General features: G+C 42.5%; 1 protein-coding gene across 1 annotated transcript in view; it reads left to right on the top strand.

Moving 5' to 3' along the window:
* Positions 1 to 19,276, top strand: part of BARD1 (BRCA1 associated RING domain 1) — a gene marked incomplete at both ends in the record, with an annotated part of 42,624 nt that overhangs the window by 829 nt on the left and 22,519 nt on the right. The window contains 3 exons of the mRNA XM_084289403.1: positions 2,776 to 2,921; positions 10,664 to 11,655; positions 19,069 to 19,149. Coding sequence (XP_084145529.1) covers positions 2,776 to 2,921; positions 10,664 to 11,655; positions 19,069 to 19,149 — 1,219 coding nt within the window. The remainder of the gene's footprint in view (positions 1 to 2,775; positions 2,922 to 10,663; positions 11,656 to 19,068; positions 19,150 to 19,276) is intronic.

The raw sequence follows: 19,276 nt of genomic DNA, 5'->3' as shown, positions 1-19,276 counted from the left end.
TGTGAACTCTATTAAAATACTACACCTGTTGCAGAGGAGGTGATGGACACTTTCTAATCTCTGTTTCTAAGCCAGTGTAGAGGTTCAGCCTTGCCCCTCGCTAATACTACAGTCACCCTGCCAATAAATGTGGAGGAAAACTCACTCTCTTGCCATACTGGCAGTGTATTTACTGCCTGCTTCAGCTGCATCTTTCTCAAGGGGACTTAAGGTGTTACAGGCCTGAAGACTGAAATAATAGCGAAGGATACTTTCTTGCTTTTTAATGAGAAAGTGATTAAAGAGCAGATGCCCTCAGTATCTTCTCCCCTAAGTATGGATCCCAAAGATGCTTGATCCCAAGTACGGATCGAGCAGTTCGTTGCGTGTGGGTTCTTGCCCAGCTTAGGCCCCTGCTTGCTGCAGAAGGTTCTGCTTTCTGAAGCAGTTCTTTGTGCCTTGTTTTATTTGCACTACCTGCCCACAGAGTACTTTGTGAGATAATCCCCAGGAGCTTGTACAAGCTATAAATACGTTCGTATCTATCTTGTGAAATGTTTCTTTTCATGAGGGATAATGTGAATTCCTGAAGGGTAGTGTAACAGTGGTTTAATAAACATAATTGTAGTTGTTGGGCATCCAAGGCCTGGTGATTTTATTTGGATAATCCTGATGTATTCCAGAGGATGGATTTCAAACACTCACTGTTTGAATTTTTTTTTTCTTCTTGGCTTTAGAAGAACTTTCAAGACACCAGAAGATGACGCATGATGCACTTTGCATTGCTGAGGCAGGAAAGAGTAGTCAGTAGGATCCTTAAGCATTCCCCAGCAGCTGTTTAGTGCTCTAGAGAGGGTTTATTTGCCATCACCCCTGTTGTTATACCTGATCCTTTCTCTTCCATTTATCCAGCCTTTTACATCAACATAATGCCTGTTGGTGGTTCAGTCTTGACTTATGGCTACTCTTTCTCAAACAGGCCTAAAGAAATTTAGGTTAATTTGTTTATAAACAAACCTGGTAGGACATGGGATGGACCTGTAGTATTTGGACATGAACTGCTTTTGATCCACGGCTAAAGAAGCACATTCCTTAATATAATATGCGGGAAGGAGTGGGGTGAATGGCAAGAGCTGGCTTCTGGTGTGTTAAGTGAAACATGTAAAACTAACAAGATGCAATAATTAGGTAGCACCTAATGTAACAGGTTCTCTCTCAGCATGCCTTTCACTATGGGCAGGGTTATTTATTAAGATCTGTTCCTGCAGTTTTGTATAAGTAACTGCAGCGTTAGTTACGGCTAATGGGTAATGAGTGTAAAAAGCCACCAGCTAGAATAATTAGCAAAAGTCATCGTATAAAAGTCATTCTCTGTTTCTTCTGCGCTACGCTTTACAGACTTGGGAGACCTGAGGCCAGCGTTCCTGGAGAACAGGACCTGGTTGGTTCTCGTTTTTGCTTGAAGTGATCTGTCCGTGTCACGAAGCAAATGTCAGAGCCAAGAGCTGTGCATCAGCCTCCCTGGTCGCAGCAGTGTCTCAGCTCCCGAGGTCCTTTGCACTCTTGGAGCAGGCTGATTACAGTGCAAAGCACAAGCACCTAGCAGCATTTTTTATGTGGCAAATCTTACATCCTTCTGGAAATTAACTGAAGGCGTGATACTTGTGTTTGAGGGAGAGATGCCGGTGCAGAGAATAGTTCTGAAAAAATTCTGGGAACGTATCTGGTAGTTGTGATACTTCTGATGCTGTTAACTGATAATGCTACCAGTTTTGGGGGGTCTGACTGTCAGCTTTGAACCTGACTGCTTTAAAGTCTACGAGCACTGACTTTGATCTTCCTGTTGAGGTCGCAGTGCCGTGGTATTACTTGCATTCTGTTGCTCCAAATGTTTAATATAATCTGCTCACAGTTAATTTTGTACCTCTGGCTAGAATTGTGCATGCTACATGGTGGTAAGTTAATAGACACTTTTCTGAAATTAATTCAGTCTTGGCTATGTGAAACTATAACACATGTTTACTAGAATAAATTGGAACTGAGAAGAAGAAACGTCTTTTGGATGATGCAGCTCAGGTAGCAAATCATAAGATCCTCTCACTGGCCTAATCAAATGAAGAAAAGATTTTAAGCTGATATGAAGAAAGTGGTGTTAGTAAGAAGCTACAAGTGTTTAAATGACCTTAAATAAACCTGTTTCTCCCCCGTGCCCCGCTTTGATCATCTCCTGACATAAATGCTTTGAAAGACAAGTGATGGAGTACTTTGAACACCTGCAGATCCCTGGGGGGCTTCTTAGAGAAAAATGTTCAGACAGGTGAAACTTCGCAATATCAAGAAAATTTTAAGCAGGCAAAAGTGGAAGAGAACTTAGCGTGAGCAGGCTTTCTGTCACATCTTTTAAAAATAGCAGGCTGTAGAAGAATAGCCATGCCTCTTCCTGAGCTGTAAAAAGTGGCACTTTAACAATTATGCTCAAACAGTTGTCTAGAGACAAACGGCAATGGAGCTGCAGCATACCTGGAAAATTTGGATCAGACTGCGACTGTAGGTGTCGTACATTAACCATGGCAGCATTCTGACAAGGCTCTGGACTTAGCTTGCTTAATTATGGCTTGTCATTTGCTTTGATAAATGTCCTCTCCTGCATTTGTGACTAACTCGTATGGGCTTTACAATAGTAGTTTGTCAACGTTAAGCTAGGGGATTCTCTCGGCGTTCAGCTGTGGGAAGGTTAATTGCAAGCACTGGAGATAATTTACGCCAAATAATGGATTTTTACTTTTTGACTTTCAGATCTTGTGTGGGCGACTGTGTCGGCGCAGAATGCCCGGTGTGCCACATGCCAGCCTGGGTGCAAGATGTGCAGATAAACCGGCAGCTAGATAACATGATCCAGCTTTGCAGCAAACTGCGGCATCTGTTGGGTGCAGACACCTCGGGTAAGAGCAAATCTGGGTCTCTGACAGCCGCTGAGTCCCGGCCGCTCTGTTTCCTTCCATGTGCTCGGTAGAGAATGAGCAGTGCAGCCCTGTTTAAGATTCTGAAAGTCTGTTCCAAACCATGTTTGGAAAACTTGATGTGAAGAGAACTGTCTGTATGGATTGCTTGTTCTTCAAATCTATTTTACTAAGAAATCTGCATGAGCGGGTTATCCATAATTCATTAGAATCTGTCTTTCAAAATTAGATGAAAGTGGGATATATTCCCAAGTCATGTGGCAGTTAGTTGCACACATCAGGGGCACAAGTTGTCATATCCTGTGCTCCTGAGGGAACACAAATGCACACTGGAGAATCACTCACTTGTTTGGGCGGGCCTTTTAAAAGATTAAGGCATATATTATCACATCTCTCACCTACTTGTGCACCAGTAATTTTCAGCTGTGGGTTTTTGCACACGGAAAGCCTCTCCTTGCCCTCTGCCTAAAGAGAGAAGGAGGCGAGTCTTAATTCGTTTATTTTATTCCAGACCCAAACAATCAGCTAGTCTGCTACAATGGCATTTTGTCACTGCTGACTGTGCTAGAAGATTGCAGAGATTGTGCTCCGGGAATTCATCTCTATCAAATTTCAGGCTGATTGTGAAAGTAGGGAAAAATGAAGTGAAACGAGCGTAGGTGAATGTGTCTCTTCTATAAGCCCAGAGAGGAGCATTTTATGTAATACCAAGTTTTAGAAAACATTCATTTAGCTGTCAGATGCAGAGAAAGTAATTCTTTCTTCATTGTTGCTTCCTAATGTGTTTGTCTAAATAAAGGATTCTTTTTCTAAGTCTAATCCCATCAGCACCTTCGTGTTCAATAACGATGTAGCTCATTATTGGCATCAAAATAGATTGAAGTGTTGAGACTGGAAGCTGATGTCCAACTGCATAGGAATACATTTTATAGAGATATAAAATCTTCCGGAGCATAGAAAACTGTAGATGATAGCTTAAATGGGATTTCAGGGAAACATTTTAAGTGGTGAAGGCTTGTTGAAAATCTAGCTGCAGGAGAATCTCTGAGAAGAGCTATTTGTAATGCTAAAATGCAGCATTTAACATACAGCCTGTTACGATTATTGATACTGTTTAGACGTTTTGCAGAACTTATGGCTGGAGTAACTCTTACAAATTGGTCTGAAATTTCACTGTGCTACAAGTTAAATAATGCATTCAGTCCCATAGCTCTTCGAAAACAAGCTTTGTGTGGTGTGGCTAAAGCACAGAGCAAGATGAGGCCCTTTTATCGTTCCTTAACACGATATCACAATTTTTATTGTGACTTAAAGGCTGGCTCAAAATGGAAGCTTACAAGCGTTTTATTTGGAGCTAAAATTATGAGCTCATGTGGGAGCTCTGTATCGTACTTAGTCTTTGCCCTGTATTAACATCAGTGGTCTTCTGGATGTTTTGTAGTGAGGATAAGGGGAAAAATCTCCCAACTTCATTGCCGTGAATGGTTCAGACACAGGTAAATGAGCACAGCTCTAACAACAATCAGTTGTCTCGTACTATGGCAAATCACAGGATGCTGTAGCTTCAGGTTTCTGAGAGCAAATCCTTTAGGAAGTTTTGTCACTCGTATCTCTGGCAAATCTGTCACTTCCCATAGACGTATGTCTTGAACTTAATATATACAATGTGAAATATGTTTGAGTTTGGAGAATCGGGGCTTTTCTTGTTCAGAAGCTGCTTTCAAGTTCTTACAGCACTACTTTTGCTATGTTCCCGTCAACGATGTTTTCTTCTCTCCTTCTGTTAGAAGGTCAGAAATTGTATTTTTATCTTCCAGTCAAAGAGGCACACTAAAAAAAAACAAAACAATCCTTCTATGGAGAAAAGGAAATGAAGCAGTTGAAAAGGAGTTGAAATAGGGATCTCTTCATACGTTTGTTTTTTCTGTTTTGTGTATTTACGTGTCTAGTTTTGAGACAATTGTAGCTTTTCTAGAGGCATTTGTCTGAGAACGTTGTTGACACTGAAGTTTCTGAGGAAAATGAGTCACGCTAACCTTTTTTTTAATCCGAGAAGACTGTTCTTGGAGGCCACTGTGTGTTGTCTTCAGAAATGCACAGAACTGCTATGGCTGGAATGGATAGATTTAAGCTCACACATTGAACACTTCAAGTGTAAAAATCCATGTACGCAGCTGGTTCCATGGTGTATGTTAAGAGAGATCTCACCTGGTGCTCTGCTGGGGTAAGGTGGGATAAGGACAGCTTTTTTTGGTTGTTGTAAAAAAGCAGCAGCAATTGACTCAGGACAGTTTGCACAAAGCAGCTCATGCTTCCCTTTTAAAGGGAATCACAAGAGGTGACACTCCAGAATACTGTTGGGGGATCACTGGAGAGGAACTGGCAAATAGAAGGGACCTGGAATTGGCTAGAAAATAAACTCAAACTATCAGTAGCAAATGCTGAGTCTGAAAATTAATTAATTCATTAGAGATGTTAGACCCGTAGCATGTAGCAAGGTAAGAAGAGCAGCCTGCCCTTCTCGCTGTCTGCCTCTGTACCTTTACAAGGATGGTGGGAATCCAGCTGGTTTCATAGGTGGGATATCTGCACCCCAGCCCTTAGCTCTAATGTTGCCAAGTCCAAGACATCTTGAGAATTGTGGCTGATGGGATAACAGCTCCATAGGTGCCAATTCAGCAAAAGCCACTAAGATTTTTGGAGGCAGGCTAGCTTAATAAATAATTAAAATCCTCACAACCACAGAAACCAACCAACCAACCACAACAGAAGGGGAATTTTTTCCCTGGGACTTTTGTTGGTGGACTTACAGGTGAGAAAATAAAGTCAGGATTGGACAGTCTTCTGTTGCTTAAAGTTATTATTACTATTATTATTTATTTTTTTCTCAGCTGAGCTAGAATAACATGCTAACAAAGCCTTGGTGTTGATAAACAACACAAAAGACAGGAGAAAAGGGAATGCTTCTTCTCTGTCTAACCCTGGATGTTTGAAGCATTGAGAGATGCAAGGACCAAGGTTGAGAAACTTACATGGACCAAGGTCTGTGGCAAGGCATTGTGTTGGCTCTTTATTTTGTGCCTTTATTATGGAACAAGCATTCATTCCACACACTTCAAATGCACCAGCTTTGGAAACCATTGTTGATATCGTTATATTTTTATTAGCAAGGCCAGCATTTCAGCCTAAGCAGCGTTCTCTTCCTCTAGACAGAGGAGGAAGGGCTTAAACCAGATTGGGAGAGGTGCCATTGTGAATGTTGACAGAGTGGTTTAGGACTTTGTCACCATTTTTGATGAGATGTGTTTGAATCTTCCAGTTTCATTTCAGTGCTGGACAAACACAAACAAATTTGTGTTACTTCATGTTGAAACAGCCTTGGACATGCAAGCAATTAGCTACAGCATGCCAAGCATACCAGCTCAAATTAGGCTGGTAAATCTGCACGGGCATGTCTTGCTGTCCAAAGTTTCATTCATACAGTTCTTAATTGCTGGTTTTAATAGAGAAAATCTATTTTTTGTTGTTGTATTTTTTTTTTTTTAAAGCTCAATTTTTCTAAAGAAGTTTCCTACCTTATGTGAAAAATACCCCAATGAAATGTATGTTGAAAGGAACCTTGCTGGCAACAACACGTAGTCAGTTGTGGCAACATCAGATGGAGAAGTAATCTTTTAATTCATGGTTTGTTTATCTCAGAATAAGTTCCAAATTGGAAGGGTGTTGTTTTTTTTTTTTTTTTTTTTTGTATTTTTTTTTAGTCTGGGCAGGAAAGTATCAAAAATGCTTCATTTTATAGAACTAAGAACATGTTTGATTAAAACCTCCAACGTGTGGAAGTACTCTGTGGCTTATCACTTACACATTTTGCAGATGTCTCCAAACTTTCTAGCAGGGAGATGATAGCATCTTTCTCCTGAGAGCGTGGTTATTTTTGTAACAGCTGATGATCAGTATTAATAATATAGGTATTATTCCACTTCTAATCTTGTGCAGGGTAGAAGTGTCCCCATCTCCTTTGGGAGGAGGAAAAAACATTAATCTTTAGATTATTTCACTCTCTTGTCTACCTTCCTGCAGAATTTGCAAGGCTTTCCCCCCACTATTTCTGATTTCCTTTTCAAGTGAAACTTACTCCTTGCATTTACTCTACAATATATAAAATTACAGTAATTACGGTGGGTAATTAGTAAGAACTTGTTGAATCATGGACATAGTATCTAGCATACTAGAGGTGAAGGCGGTTCATTGACAGATGCTCTTGAAAACGAGTTTCTAAATTCCTCAGATGTTTGGGTGGTATTCTTTAGAAAGAAATTGCCGTAAATTATCCCAACAACCACTTGGAGGTGATTTTACTTCATTCTTTATAATGTCATCTGCCTCACTCCAACAGTCACAAAGCGTGTTATTTTTCTTTCCCCCCATCCTCTTCTCGTACACAGCTAGAACTTCGCAGGTGTTGGTCAAATCTTCTGAAGCTTGTGTTGATGCCTGTGGACAGGAGGAGAAATTCACTTTTGATTAGCCTTTATAGTATCACAGTTGAGTTTCTCAGTTCCTGATGTGGAGGGGAGGACGCTGAACTCCTGTTGTAAGGGACTGCACTGCATTTCATGTGTGCTGTGACATTTTTCATAATAGCTAAAGCTGAGTTTTTTGAATAGCTGGAATTTCTCCCTCCCCCCTTCCCCTCCCCCCCGTGTTGAATACTTAACTTGCAAAATAATCATTCTTCAGTGAAGGCACTAATGTTGCACAGATGGTACCAAAGCACTTCCCTTTGATTTTTAATAAGGGACTAGTTTGTCAAAGAGATTTCTCAACTTCTGTTCTGAAACCCATAATAGAGAATAATTTGAAAGGCACACAATGTGCATCATTATATTCCTTTGATGCAGATTAATGATAGCTAAACCACATTTTCTAATTGCTCCTTTTTTCCTGCTCTAGTCTGTTATTGCACTACAGCAAAACTTGGAAATGTAGTTCTCCAGTTGCAAGGCACCGCACATCTCCTATTTTTTGTCTACTCTCAGCCCTTTCAATACTCAAGAAATTGAATTCTATTAACTGTTAGCATTAAGAAACTTGTGTTTGTTGTGTGCAAAGAAGCCTAATTTAGAAAGCATTTAGTTAATAGAGTGTATATGGATGTTATGGTTAATGTGTAGCCATTGGTAAGTAAATAAATTGCATTTTTTTTTAGGCTGGCTCTGATACTGCTATTGTGGATACTCTTTACACCAGTGCAAATGCTTAAAATAGAGAATTAGTAAGTCATGCTCCACTGATTTACCTTGTCTCAATGAATCTCTAAAAATAAATTTATGGGGAAACTTGTTATGTATTAATAAGCCAATTAAATCTTAATCATCCACAGTCACTTTTTCATCCCTGTTGAGATGCAGGCTCCGTTGATTGGCTTCCAACTTGGAGACAGGAAAGAATTCCTTTGGATCAATTTTTCTACGAGCAATTTTCTCTGAAGGTAGTTGAACTGAGCGCACTTAGCTACCAGATAATGCCCTCTTTATATAAATGAACATTTACATATTAAACTGTAACAGCTTCCTTTTAGTTTCTCAGCACTGCCTTTTTCTCTCCCGGCTCAGAGTCCCTTGAAGGACAGGATTTTCAGGGAGGGCAGATCTACTGTTTGTCCTTATTCCCTTTGGAGACATCAAACATCCTGGCAGAAGTAGCAGGAGTTTCCCTAGGTTTGCACAGCCAGCCTCTGGATGCGTGCAGGGAGATCTTTGCAGTCTGGATGGCCTTTTAGGCATGTTCCCGAGTGCTTCCCCTGTTCTTTTCCATGGCAAGTGGTTGCATGTGAGGAAAAATAATCCCAGAAAAGCATTTATTTGGTGTATTTTCAGCAGGATTTTAGTAACCTGGCTGGTAAGTCCCTGCTGAGCAACCAGTAATGAGCAGATCCATTTAAGAACCCTCATGGTTGATTTTTTCACAAGCTTTCTGGCTGCCAGAAGTGGCATATACAGAGCTTCCAGTGTAAATACTTAATTGTGTTACGCTGCTTTAGATCCTACATCTGAAGGACAGCGCCTTTGATTGCATTTGTCTCTTGACTTTCAAGTCTTAGTGTGCTCTACACATCAAAAAGAATTCTGGCCATCACCAAATTGTCGGACAAATTACTTTTGCAGGCTGATTTCATTCTTGCTCCTTACTTGGAGATGACTGATAGTCCTAGCAAGGTAAATATTTTAGAAGGGAATCGCTGGTTGTGTAAACAGTGCAGGCAAGACAAGTAAATAGTAACTGTCTTATATTTTGCATCCGTTTGCAATCAAGCTCTTTTTTTTTTCCCTGATGTTATTGTCAGAATGAAATTGGATATGATATCTTCCTGAAGGCTGGCGAGTTATGAGATTTCAGCCTCCATTTCAGTCCTTTTATTCTGCTTGCACCAAGCCCAGCCCTGAAGGAAAAGCAAATAGCTGCAGTTCTGTACTTGGCAATTATCTTGCCTGTACGGTGTGTTTTTTGTTAAATAACTAAATGATTGATTAGCTTGCCTCAAGCTCTATTCTTAAAGACACTTTTGGTCTGATGCCTTGCATATCCCTCTAGCTAAATCTTCTTGTGCCTCGGAACCTATTTTAATTCAATGGGTAAGTAAGTTAGTTTAAATCAAAAATGAGGAAACGTTTAACCTTGAAATGTTCCTTTCAAAGAAAAATGTGAGCGTGCTGTGCCCTGTCTTGGCGTCCTGGTACAGGAGAGACCTGGAGCTCCAGGAGTAAGCCCAGCGAAGGGCTGCAGAAATGATGAAGGGACTGGAGCAGCTCTCCTGGAGGAGAGGCTGAGCGAGCTGGGGCTGTTCAGCCTGGAGAAAAGAAGGCTCAGGGACAATCTGCTCCATGTGTGAAGGTGATTTTGTGATTCGGTGGCCACTGAGGGACGTCTGTAGCCCTTGGTCTCAGCTGCTGCTTCATGTACAGGGTGTTCCTTTGTCATCTTGGCTATTGATTTGCTATATGCTGTGCAGTGTGGCTTATGAAACTGTTCTATTGCATATTTTTAAAGTGCTTGAGATCATAAAAAAAAAAAAATAAAAAAATTACTTGGAGCTATTTACTACCAAGAAGTAAGGGCTGAAACGAGAGGACAAATTACTTGTAGGTTTTGTGTATTCCTCTGACTCACCTGCTGCATCTGTAGAATTATCCAACCTTTGTCAGGAACGTTTAACACTGGTATAAGCATTTTGGTTTTGATTGATTACAGTTACTCTTTGTGTTTTTCTTCAGATGAACTGTAATATCTCTTTAGAAAATTGTTTCTGTGCTCTTGTATATGTGCAGAGGCTACTTTGTTAAACCTGCTGCCAAAGACTGCTTGGGGGGGGGAAGCAGCTTCTCTCCTCTGTACAATCTGGTCAGAAATCCCGTGTGCACGTGCTGCCCTCTGAACCCAGAGAGCTGATGGCATTTCTCTGCCTGGATGCTCGCCTGCCCAGCAGATAGCTCTAGCTGCACTGGGATCCCCAAACTCCAGTGTTTTTTTTCTTCTTCTGCTGGCAGTGCCAGTTGTTTGCAAGCCATTGCGTGTCTTCAGAAGAAATGAAGGCAATCAGAGGTTCTATTTACTAATATGTCATAGGCTCTCATGGTTGTTGTTATTCTGATCTCTTTTCTTCCTTCGAGGTGTTCTGCTGAAGAGTACTCTCAATTATTTTTCCTCTTCCTTTCTCCGCTTAGATTCAACAGAATGTATGTCCACACCAACAGGCTCTGACTCTGGGAACAAGAGTAAGAAGGAACAGATAAAAATGTGGTTCAGCCCGAGAAGCAGGAAGATTCGGTGCATCCTGAACAAGGGTCAGCCTAAGACTAAAGGCGATGGCCCTTGCCAAGACCCATCTTCGGCTTATCATTTCTTTCCTTCCCCTCCTCACGAAAAACCCAAGCCAACAAAAAAGCCAGCGCAGAGGCAGAGTAAGAAGATGAAGAAAAAACGTCTAGCAGACATCAACAAAGTGTGGGGCTTAGGGAAACCTGAGCAGAAAGGAGGAGCTGAGGAGAAGACTTCCAAGGAAAAGTGTGTGACCATTTGTAGCCAGCCAGTCGTCCTGTGCACTCCAGAGCCTGATAGCCCTGAAGAGACGCTTCCACAGGAGCCTCTAAAGGAAGCTGACTCCAGCACAAATGTGGAGAAATTAGAAATTTCACCAGAGGTAAAATCCTCAGAGGAGAAAGAGAACAGCTTGGATGCCTGTCCTGCACATGTCAGCAAGGAAAAAACTTGTGCTGCGGAGGAATCCCTGTCGATAGCAAATGAAACTACACCTTTGAAACGTGGAAGGGAGCAATCCAGCCTCCCAGTTTCATCTCAGACTAAAAGGTGCCGAAGAGCTGAGGGGAGCAGCAGTGGGAGCGCAAGCAGGCAGGCAGCTCGCTTGGAGGAGTCGCCTCAGGGCAGCCCCATCTCCCAGGCGACTGAACCCAAGACACCCGTTCAGGTTTCCTCCTCTGGATCAAAGCTCGCTGGCACTGCGATGAAGACGAGAAGCTCTGCAGCAATGAATAGTCCTTTGTTTCCCAAATCTCCCTCTACTCCCTCCACTTCCAAGGCGTGTAATCAAGTAGGAACACCACACAGTCCTTCTGTGTTCAAGTCCCCTGGTGGAGCTAATGCTGTTGCCCGAAGGAATTACAAAGGAGAGACTTTGCTCCACGTCGCTTCCATCAAGGTAGGGCTGTCATCTTGTCTCAGCTCTAAATGGGTCTAAAAAGATGGTGTTGTATTTAAAAATAGCCTGAAAACCACTTCACTGCGTCCTGGCATTGTGGGGAAAGCTCACTCTGGGGTCTTTGTGTTTAGTGAGGAGCCTGCAACCTCTTTCTGTGCCTTCAGAAAGAAATGGCTGTTGGAATGATCGAAGTTGTCATACTGGAGAATATCTCAGTGTATCACAGTGTCAGTTCTGCCTTTGGGCTCTGGGAAGCGATACGCATTCCAATGTTGTGGCTTCCTGTGCTGGGAAAGGGTCTCTGTGACCTTTTGAAAGGAGTATTACTAGGAACTCCAGATCTCCCTGAGTGATCTCGGTCGGTTTAACTTGACCTGGTAAGTCCGTCAGGGCAGGATTTGAATTACTGACATGAAGATGACCGTGCAATTTCAGTAAGTCTTTTGTAATCACTGAGATCCCCATCTGACGGTAGGTGGCAGCTCAGAAGGCTCAAAAAATGGCACCACGGGATTTCCATGCTAAGCCCTGTGCTGTCCTCACAAGGGAGAGGGAGCACGAGCAGAGCTGAGATATTCTCAGGAGACTTTGCTTTTGTGTAGGATCAATGTTATTCAGTGACACCTGCATCTCACCTCGCTGCGAGTTATTGGCCTAGCCAAGTTCTGCTGGGATAAAACACAGCGGGCTTTGCCCTTTTTAAGGGTTAGCCTTCCCTCTTACTGCTTAAAAGCTACACACACGTGGGGTAAGCTGAAAGCTTACAGTCAGACTCATCAAACGCATTAATATGGCAGCTCTTTTCTGCGAGGGCATCTCAAAGAATTTGTATTCTGGCAATTTGAATGTACTTTGTGCTAAATCACAATATAGAAATAGCGTCTTGTTAATAAACTGCCTGTGCTGGGAGAATTGATTCACCTATAAGCGTCCTGACATTTATACAGCACTTCTATTTGTCGAGACAAAGGCTGTTCTTGATAAATAACTGTGTCCTCTTTCAAAGGCACTCTAATAAGCCACTCCTGCTGCACATGAGACCTTTTTAAATGGAAGTGGCAGCTGGGCTGAGTTGAGTTCAAATCTCTTACTCGATGCCATTAATACTGAATTAGGGAGGAGAAAATGAAACATTGTCCTCATAGGACTCAAGAGCTTTAAAGGATAGATCTTGCCACCTCTCTTCATAAGGCTTCTGTATTCCTCTTTATTAAAGCACTGTTTACAAATTATTCTTCCCCAACTTTCTGGGAATTTCTAAAGAATTCCATCACGACTGGTTGCAAAAGCTGAGCTGCCTTGACAAGTCTTCACACAGGTGTGTCTTCCAGCAGCACGCCCCATCCTTCTGTGGCACACAAGTTCCTCATCCCAGAAAGGAGAACATCGCTGCAGCCTGCTGTGAGACTCGGGGTAGAGTGACGTGCCAGGCTTTGCATTGCAGAGCGTTTTGAAGATAAAGGAGGAAAAATTAGGCAGTTGGTGCTGTAGAGACAAATAAACATGGTACAGCTGGCCAAGGTTGGTAGTGTAGCCTCTCGGGACCAGTGCAGGGCTACATTCTGCCTCAGTGGGCTGAAACGCTGAGCTCCAGCTGTGCTGGAGGCAGTGGGGTGGGCAGGCACCTGAATAAATGCTATTTTCAGTCCTGTGGGTGAATTCATTTGGGTTTCTTTTTTAACGTTTTCAATCGTTGAGCAAGAGGAGAAGTAGTTTCTGTTCCTCACTGGCTCAGCTGTGTAAAGCTCCTTTGTTTGTACTGAGATGCTCTTTGGTAAAGGCATGGTTAACTAACTAGGGCTCTGGAGTGATCCCAAAGTTACCATATCCCTTTAAATCTAGTAAAAATAAGGTGAGGAGAGTGGTCCTTTGGTTTTGGTCTTAATTTCCTTGTGTCAGTTTCCAGCTACTAAACTTTTGATGCAACTGAGAAAGCTCTTTTGCTGTGTGAACCTCAGCTCCTTGTCTGTAAAAGGAGGTAATACGGATGAGGAGACGTGAGGACTGGGTCTTTTCAGAGAACTACTCATGATGGAGTTTGCTAATTTTTACTTTGCACAGCAGTGAATAGGTAATAGTGGCTCATCACCACGAATCTGCTGGGAGCGTGTGCCAATTGCAAGAAAACCTCTTATTGCATGCAAGTATCTTCATTATAAGCCGTGTGTTGCTAGATTGCTAGGTGCAGGAGCCTTGCTATTACACGTAACAAGTGCTAGGGCTGATGAATGTGTTCTCAAAGAAGCTGGTCTTGAAAATACTGGGTTTTATCCTGTATGTATATTCCCATTGTGCCTTTAAAAATAGCCCTGTCAGATCTTTGGTTTCCAGAAGTTTTTCTGTATTTCTCTTCCAGTTGTGCTACAGGTGGATTTTTCTCCTTGTTTCCACAGCCAGCAATATTTTTCCCTGTGTGTAGTGAGAAACAGTCTTAAAACAGCCAACCCATCCCCAAAGTGAAACAGTCTTATTCTCTAGGACTCAATTAATTAGAAAAATAAATATCTGTACCATTTTCATTAGCTGTTAGGGTCTAATACTCTGAATGTAACGAAAGCTCATCAACTTTTTTCTTCCTTAAAAGATAATTAACAACGTTATGGGGCATTAAAATTAAGTGTATTGTGCTGTTTCAACCAGTGCTGAGGGATTGTCCCCATTTGCTACTCTTACCGAAGTGAGAAGCTCGGCGAAACCAGAATGGTTCTCGAGAAAGATTCCAGCATGGGTGGGCTCCACGCAGTTACCCTAATAACTTGAAATAAATGCCTCTCTTCCCACAGCAGACAGCAGTCGTGTTCATCTTTCTCCATGGTCATTAAAGGTAAAAACTTCCAATTAGGAAGGATGCAAAACGTGACCTCCTGCACTCCTAATATTCTAAACTGGTGGGAAGTTGTCCCCATCAGCCCTTCCCTATAACAGTGTTTTTTCCCCAATAAAATAATGAGTTGTTCGCAGTGTCAGCTCTTACACACGTGACAATTAATTGCAGCACAGTGTGATTTAGCTAGTTAGTACAGAGTCTTAAATTTAGTGCAGAAATCAATTTTTTTGTACTTTGGTACAGCATTTCGGGTCTTGGTGCTGGCTGCCTTTCTTCTGCCCAGCCCAAGTGGGGTCGCTGGGGCTGGGCAGGGATGAATGGGGAGGGAAGAGGGCACCAGGCTGGCTGGGAGAAGGTTTTGGCTTTTGTTTCCAGCCAGAAGGACCAGTTGTGGTTGCCTCCTGCTCCGGGAGCCCTTTAGATCTGGCAGCTCTGGCTGGGAGGGATTTCAGGAGGCTTCACCCGTGGTCAGCCCGCACTGCTGGACCCTTCATATCCATTATACTTAGCGCTGCAATAACTATTAGATAATTCCTTGCGAGCCTGGGAGGCTGTTCTTCCTTTTTATTGCTTTGTTACTGGCTGTGTCACAGCACATCAGAGCTCGAAGGGAGGTGTCGTGAGCATCGGCTGGGATCCTTTTCCAGGTATCGCTGCCCGAGCCAGCTGTGCAATCCCTTGCTTTTGGTACCAGCCACGCACACATCTCACACGTGGGTATGTAAACGTGGTGCCAATTATTTCAAAGTGCTACTGGCACAGTTCTGACCAAACCGCTCCCAGGAGCAGGGTCAGTGACAGTGGGCTGAAGTTTGGTTCAGTGATGAGCTGCCTCACGGGGTCTGGTGTCAGCCAGGCATCCTCGGCTGTCCAGGAGACCTCGTTTGGAGAGGTTCTTGCAGGGAAAGCTCTTAGTGAGATGCTCCGCTTTTGGTAGACAGTTACTTGTATATTTTTAGGGACCTAAGGGGTGTACAGGACAGCAGCAGCCTGTTGCTGACTTCTGTTTTTCCACCTGGAGCAGCCAGTAGATGTTGTTGGGTTTGTATTTTCTTAGATCAGTTTTTGCCTTCCCAGTCTGATTCTTACTTCTGTTTTTTCAGCTGCTGCTGCTGCTGATTAGTGTAGCTTTTTTGAGCTTATCAAGGGCGTTTCAGAATGTTTCAGGTTCTCAGGTACCCAGCTGCACTTGGAGGATGCCAGCTGCATGTCTCAAGGATGTTCCAGGCTCCCAGGCCAGCAGACATCTTCCTCTCAGTATCTTTCCTCTTATAACCAGATTGCCTTTACGGTTGCTCCCGTCATGGATAGAGAAATAATTTCTCTAAATCTGAGGTGAGAAGCTCCCTGTTTCCTGGAAACAGTCGGAGCATTCACAATTACTCTGTAATTCACTTTTTGTCCTCTTTAACCACTTAGCGTGAGCTGTAAATAACCTAGTTTTCCTCCTGCTGTGCCATATCCTAACAAGCAAATGTATTTGGGTTTGAAAGGAGTTTTTTCTCATTTGTTTGACCTAAAGCTTGAAGTTTCTCATTTACCTTTGCAAACAAAGGGAGAAGCACTCGGTTGATGTGGTGCAGCTTTTTAGCTGCCTTCATCTACTGCCCTAATTCTTTGGGTCTCTTCTTTGAACTGGTAGAATATTTTCAGGAACTTAATTTAAAGGTGACTTTTGGGGAACAAAACCTGGTCCAAGCCGCGTTTCCTGGACTTCTGCCATCAGCATCTGCAGGAGCTGGACTCTCCCTGGGAGGGGGCGTGCTTTTAAAGCTGTGTAAACACCTTTCTCTGTGCAGATTAATGCCACGCTGTCTTCTAGACCTGCCAACAGATGGCCCCACTGCCTTTCCAGCTTCTGAGATTTTCAGAGCTCCCTTAAGCTGGAGCAGAGGAAGAGCCAACCCACTGTGTTGTTTTGTTGTCACTGTACATAAGGTTGGTTACGAGCTTCAAATGTCCTTTGCTTTACTGCTTCCAAGCAAATAATTCTACATTCTGCGGTGGTTCCAGCCTCTTCAGAAGCTGGTTGTAATTCATCGATAATGAGATTTAAAAACAAGAACTGTTCCAGATAGCATTCTTCTACGTGGTGTTTGTCCTCTGGACAACTTTAGAAGAAGCAGCATCTCCAATTGTTTCCACTCTTGCTACGGACTGCCAAGACAAGCTCTTAGGCTTCTCTTACTGCTATCTGGTGTTGTTAGGGCTCTGACTTGTCTTGCTGGGATAAGGAAACTCACGGGAGCATGGACAAAATCCATTTCAATATTAGTCGGAGCATAATTTTAGGAAGCATTTTTGAACTGGATATCTCAAAGCGATAGCTGGGGATTGGTGGAGTCTCTTCTGCTTTCCTGCTTGGGGAGGAAAGAAGTCTGGTATGTTGGCATTTGCAGCTGGGACTTAGCCCTCCTGGATGCTTATCCTCTCGCGTTTAAAATTGTGCAAAACACGGACTGACTTTACACATGCAAGAAATTCTGCCAACTTTGATAGACCTGGTCAGCGTGCCAAGGGGTCACTGGTACTCTTGGGATCGCCGTCAGGTGCCGGTGACCCTCCTTGCTGGCAGGGCTCTAACACGAAGCAGATCTGCTAAGGATCTGCTTTTTGAAATTGCCTGCCTGGTTTTTAGCTTAATACTCACGATATAATATCCAACTGGAGAGCTTCTTAGGGGATGAAGGCATGTCCTCCTAGCATATGGCATAGATGTGTGTTTAACACTTAATTTCTGGCTGTGTTTCTTTTAATTTTGAGGCTCTGAACGATGTTCTTAACGTGCCACTTGTAATCCTGATGGGCTGCACTGAGAGCTTCCCGTCCCTGCTGCCCCTCTGGTTGTGCAGTGCCACTTGCGGAGAGCAGCTTCAATTTCCACCCGAGGCAATGACAGATTTTTCTTCTGTAACAGCAAAATGCCAGTCTCCTAATTTTGTCTTAGACCTGGTTTTCGTTCTGCAGATGCTGTACTGTTGTCCACGCCAGCGACGCTTCCTTTGATAAAACTCCAGTGATGCTTTACAAATCAACATTTACATTGCTCTTCTGAAAAGCTCTGATACGCCAGTGCCCACACAAATTATTAGCTATGCTTCCTGCTCTAAAGGAGTACTGTTGAAATGTCAAACCCTTGCCGAACGTGTTTGCAAACTTAACTTTAAATGATAAGCTCAGATCTCGCTTATTATAGATAATTGTATCTTCTCTCTGTAGGAGAAGATCTGATGCTGATCACTGTCTTAGCTGCTTCTGAATAACTATCGAGACTTGATGCGTGTCTGTTACCTTGCAACCATAAAGTACTCTAGCAGCAGCACATGCTTTAATTGCTCTGAAATGGAATGTTTTGCTGGGACATCCAGGCTGTGAATATAATGCACGAGGCTTCCCTCATGTGTTAATTTGCTTGACAGTTTAAAGCCAGCTTTTTTTTTTGGTGAATTTGGAGTTTACATTTGTTGCTTGCTGGATTTATTTCTGTTGAGCAGAGTTTGATGACTTAATATTTTCTCTAAGGAGCACAGATTAAAGCTATTCTATTTATCAGCCTTGTTTCTTGGTAACAAAAAATGGGATTAAATTTATTTTTGTTGTATTTAAGGTTTAATTTATTATTTTCTCCTTTCTTCCTAAGGTATGCTGTGGAATAACAGGGATCCCTTGACTTGCCACTGCATGAGGACACAGAACTCTGTATTACGGAATGAACTCTTTTCTTGCTTTAAGACCTGCACTGCAGAGATTTCCTTGCCTCAGCTTCTGCAGGAGGCTTCTCCTTGCCTATTTATAGTTGCACCTGTACACGATCCAATCTTATCGCTAACTTTGTTTTCTGCTTGCCTTTAGGAACATCAAAGCCTCACATTCACAAATTCTCCCCAGTTGCTTCCTTCATCTTATTTCTGCTTGGCCTCTTTCCTTTTTCTATAATCTCTGCATCAGTTTCTTGTATTTTCCACATACATTTTCTTGCTTATAGTAAAACCTGAATGTGGCTTTTTTTTTTTTCCAAAAATCAAACGAAAACCGCTTTTTAGAGTAACTGTCAGAGAAAGTTTCTGGAAGATTCAACGTGGGTAGTAATTTTAGTGTAAAATAGAAATCCTTTTTCTTTTGACTTGTGGGGAAAAATTTCTAGCAGCTTGTCAGGCTTATTAATCTATTTTATCTATGCATTTTCTAGACAGTTATTTAGATGTAAAAGACAAAACATCCAGTTGGAATGAGAAGCAACTTCTGAATAAACCTTCCTGATCTTAACCTTGCAGTCAATTCTAGTGTGTGGATAGTAATCAGCACAAACCTGCCCATTTCAGTATTCTGAGTTCGGACTCTTATGCACCTGATTTTTAGTTTTAAAATATTTGTGTTAAGTAAGTAGGTGCTTTTAAATGAGCAGCAATGAGAAATAGTGGTTCCAAACCAGTTGAGGTTTTGTTACCCTGACAATTCCCAAATGGAAGACTTACACCATTGTGTTTTTATTGCAGGTAGACTTACACAGAGACAACAGTTCTGCATCTTCCAGTTCTGTATCTTCCTTACCTTTTAATGATAACCATTATTTCTCAATTTTGCAGGGTGACCTAGGAGCTGTTGAACAGCTGCTGAAAAACGGGGCAGATCCCAATGTTAAGGACAATGCTGGCTGGACACCGCTGGTGAGTTGTAGACTTCTTGCCATCTGTCCCCCTCTCCCTTTTAATTCCCTCCCTACTCTCATATTTTGCTTCCCTTTATACGCACTTACCTGACAAAGAATTGTGCAAGGTGGAGAAATGATAAAGT

The sequence above is a fragment of the Netta rufina genome, assembly GCF_964035555.1.
Source record: "Netta rufina genome assembly, chromosome: 6".
In the NCBI taxonomy this organism is placed as follows: domain Eukaryota; kingdom Metazoa; phylum Chordata; class Aves; order Anseriformes; family Anatidae; genus Netta; species Netta rufina.
The sequence above is the reverse complement of the archived record's forward strand: the minus strand, read 5'-3'. Positions and strand labels throughout refer to the sequence as shown.